Here is a 3,308-nt window from a genome sequence, read left to right on the forward strand (position 1 = left end):
AGGTGTGGTTAGATATTTTACAAAAGCAGCAATCAAAGCAACTAACATCGTACGTTTGTGTATGAAGAGATGTGGTCTCGGTTTTCTTTATATTATTATTATTAAGAGTATTAAAAAACCTTACAATAATATGCATATTATTACGGTTTGAGAGTCATACGTGATATGACGACGTGCGATGTTTAATGAGCTGGACGAGTGTCTGCCTTGGAGTGTTTTTTGTGTCTATTCGGGGAACATACGTTGGATATGCAAATTTTTTTCTCCTTTTGTTTAAACTGCTTTTTTCCCTCGCAAATGACGATATCAAATAAATAAAAAAATAAATTAAAGTTGATTGAGTTCCTGTACTGAAAAAATTTGTACATATTCGGTTCGATCTTCGCTACGAAAAAAAAAATGTGTATTTTAACGCTCGACTTGAGATTTCATGCAAGAATTAAGTTCAAGATTATCGAAAGTGTAAAGATTTACGCGCTTCTAGGTCAATATTTCATCAATAACAAAAAACTAAACCAGTTCTTTGTCTCATTCCAGGTTGCCAATGCTCATATTTCAAGCTGTCAGCTGTAACTAAAACGCACACAACGCCGCTGCCAAAACGCCCATCGAAAGAGCCGTCTAACCACGTGACATTCCCCATAAGATGCGAGAAAAGGACCATTCGCCGAGAAAAATGCTTCCTAGCCCAAAATTGGGCTCCGTTTATCCCATCGCAGGCGGTGCAAATTCCCTCTCATCGTCAACATCGAATCATGCGTCGCCCTTTGACTTGTCGTCGGCGCCAAATCGTTCCTCGTCCTCGAACTTGTTGCATCAGCAGCAAACGGCGCTGGATCAACCGCTCGATTTGCGGGTCGAAAAGAAGAAGTTGTACGTTCCGGCGCTACTGCGACGCAGCAACAGTGATAGTCCGATGATGGAGGATGAAAATAGCAACGTGATCAAACGTGAACGCTCATTAAGTCCCATCAGCAATAATAATAACAATAACAACAACAACAACAATATCGTTAATAATAATAATACAAAGTTATCGAATAAAAATTACCTAACTGTCAAAGATGACTTACGAATACCGGGATTGCCGACGCATCAACAAGCGTTGTTCCCGACTCCCTCGCTGAATCCTTTATTTTTAGGTAAGTTTTGATTTTTTTTTTTCAATATTTAACAACTTCCTGCATCTATATTTTTCTAAAACTAAAAAATTAATTTTAAAGTTTCAAATATCAAATAATTCAAAATACTTTATTTTAAATATCAAAAAATTAATTTTTTTAACCATAAATTGAATTTTTTAAATTTTGATCGAATTTTATTCAAAAAGTTAAGAACTTCCATTTCAAAAGTTTGTTTTTTTTTCAAAAACCAAATTTTTTTTTTAAATCAAAATGTTTATTTTTAAAAGCATGAACTTGAATATTTTCAAAAATTAAAATTTTTGTTTCAAAAACTAAAAATAATTTTAAAAACCAAAAAATTATTTTAAATTTTAATTTCAACAGCTGAAAATTATGTTCAAAAGTTCATTCAAAATATGAAAAAAAAAATTTTTTTTTAAATTCATTTTTTTTTAAATATTAGAAATTTCATTAAAAAAGCTTGAAATTCGTTATAAAAACTGAAAAGCTAAATTTTGAAAAAATTTTGAATTTTAAATTTATTTCATAAACCAAAAATATTAAATTTGAAAACCAAAAATTTTCATATTCATATACTAAAAAATTAATTTCAATTTTTTTTTAATTTCATTATCTTTAAAAACTTAAAATATCTTTTGAAAAACTTAAAATCTTAAAATTTTTTTTGAAAATTACATTTTTTTTTTTTTAATAAAAAAATTAAATTCAATAAGTTCATTTCAAATATTAGACAGTTCATTTGAAAACTGAAAAGTTAAATTTTCAAAAAAATTATTTTATAAACCAAAAATAATAATAATTTTATAGAATAATTTAATTAATTTCAATTTTTTAAAACTTTGTATCTAAATTTAAAAAACAATTTTTTAAAAATAAAAATAAAAAAATTTTTTAACATTTTTAAAACTATTTTTACAGAACAAATGGCAAAGATTAGATTACCTACTCTATATCGACCACCGTTCCTGCCGCCAAGATCTCCCACATCGACAGCATTCGATCTGCAACGCCTGAAACAAGACCCTTTGTTGTCGGCTGCCGTCTCGCACCTCATGTCTGGCGCAACACAAGTTACACAAAATAATAACAATAATAATATAAATAGTGTCAACCATAATTTATCTCATGGTCCTAGCAATGGTAACAACAACAACAATAATAACAACAACACTCACAACAACAACATAAAGAACAAAGATCGATATGCATGTAAATTTTGTGGCAAAGTATTTCCTCGTTCAGCCAATTTAACAAGACATTTACGGACACACACAGGTAATGTTAAACTTTTTTTTTGTGTGTATTAAAAAATTTATTAACTTACATTTTTTTGTTTGTTTATTGTAGGCGAACAACCATACTCTTGCAAATATTGCGAACGATCGTTTAGTATATCGAGCAATTTGCAGCGACATGTGCGAAATATCGTAAGTTGTCTTAATTTTTAATTTTCATGCACTTTCTAACAATTTTTTTTATATCAACCAACAGCACAACAAAGAACGTCCCTTCAAATGCGCCCTCTGTGAAAGGTGTTTCGGGCAACAAACGAATCTCGATCGTCATTTGAAGAAACACGATGCTGATGCTGCTAGTCTTGGTCTCGGTTTAGAAGAACGGTTACGAGTTGCCCGACGAAATATGGGCCGCAGTGGATTACCCGAAGACTCGTACTTTGAGGAAATCCGAAGTTTCATGGGAAAAGTCACGCAGGCACCGATTATGCTGAGAAATCATCACAGAATGAACAACAGCAGTTTGTCACGAAGTCCAACGCCAACGATGATTGACAGGCAAAGTATTCGCGATGAGCGATGTGACTCTCGCAGTGGCAATGGGGACGATGATACGAACGGCGATGATGTCGATATGAAGGAAATTGATGATGAGCTGTCGAATGACAAGGAAGATGAACAATTACAAGTTACCTGACGTTGATCGTCGATAATTATTTTTTTTTACAAATAATGAACAACTACAAGGAACTACTTTACATATTTAATGAACTATTACTTTAAAAAAATATTTTTTCCTATGAAATATTTCTATGATCCTAAAACACGAATAGAGACTAAATAGAAAAAGAAATCTATTTTGATACAAAGTATACAACTTAATGAGTGCTAATAATCTAGTTATAAAATATAAATAACTCGAGCTTTC

General features: G+C 31.2%; 1 protein-coding gene across 1 annotated transcript; it reads left to right on the forward strand.

The window, feature by feature from the left end:
* The first annotated feature begins 646 nt into the window (after positions 1-646).
* Positions 647-3,077, forward strand: LOC134828483 (MDS1 and EVI1 complex locus protein EVI1-A). Its single transcript, XM_063841463.1, has 4 exons — positions 647-1,142; positions 2,064-2,420; positions 2,493-2,572; positions 2,637-3,077. The coding sequence occupies exons 1-4, from the start codon at positions 647-649 to the stop codon at positions 3,075-3,077; spliced, it is 1,374 nt and encodes a 457-aa protein (XP_063697533.1).
* Positions 3,078-3,308: the final 231 nt, after the last annotated feature.

The sequence above is a fragment of the Culicoides brevitarsis genome, chromosome 2 (genome assembly GCF_036172545.1).
Source record: "Culicoides brevitarsis isolate CSIRO-B50_1 chromosome 2, AGI_CSIRO_Cbre_v1, whole genome shotgun sequence".
NCBI lineage: Eukaryota > Metazoa > Arthropoda > Insecta > Diptera > Ceratopogonidae > Culicoides > Culicoides brevitarsis.

Bases quoted from the DNA above. Each gene is read 5' to 3' on its own strand.
- LOC134828483 (XM_063841463.1), top strand. From the start codon at position 647: ATGCGAGAAAAGGACCATTCGCCGAGAAAAATGCTTCCTAGCCCAAAA. The intron at 2,421-2,492 runs GTAATGTTAAAC...TGTTTATTGTAG, and splicing joins ACATTTACGGACACACACAG to GCGAACAACCATACTCTTGC. The intron at 2,573-2,636 runs GTAAGTTGTCTT...ATCAACCAACAG, and splicing joins AGCGACATGTGCGAAATATC to CACAACAAAGAACGTCCCTT.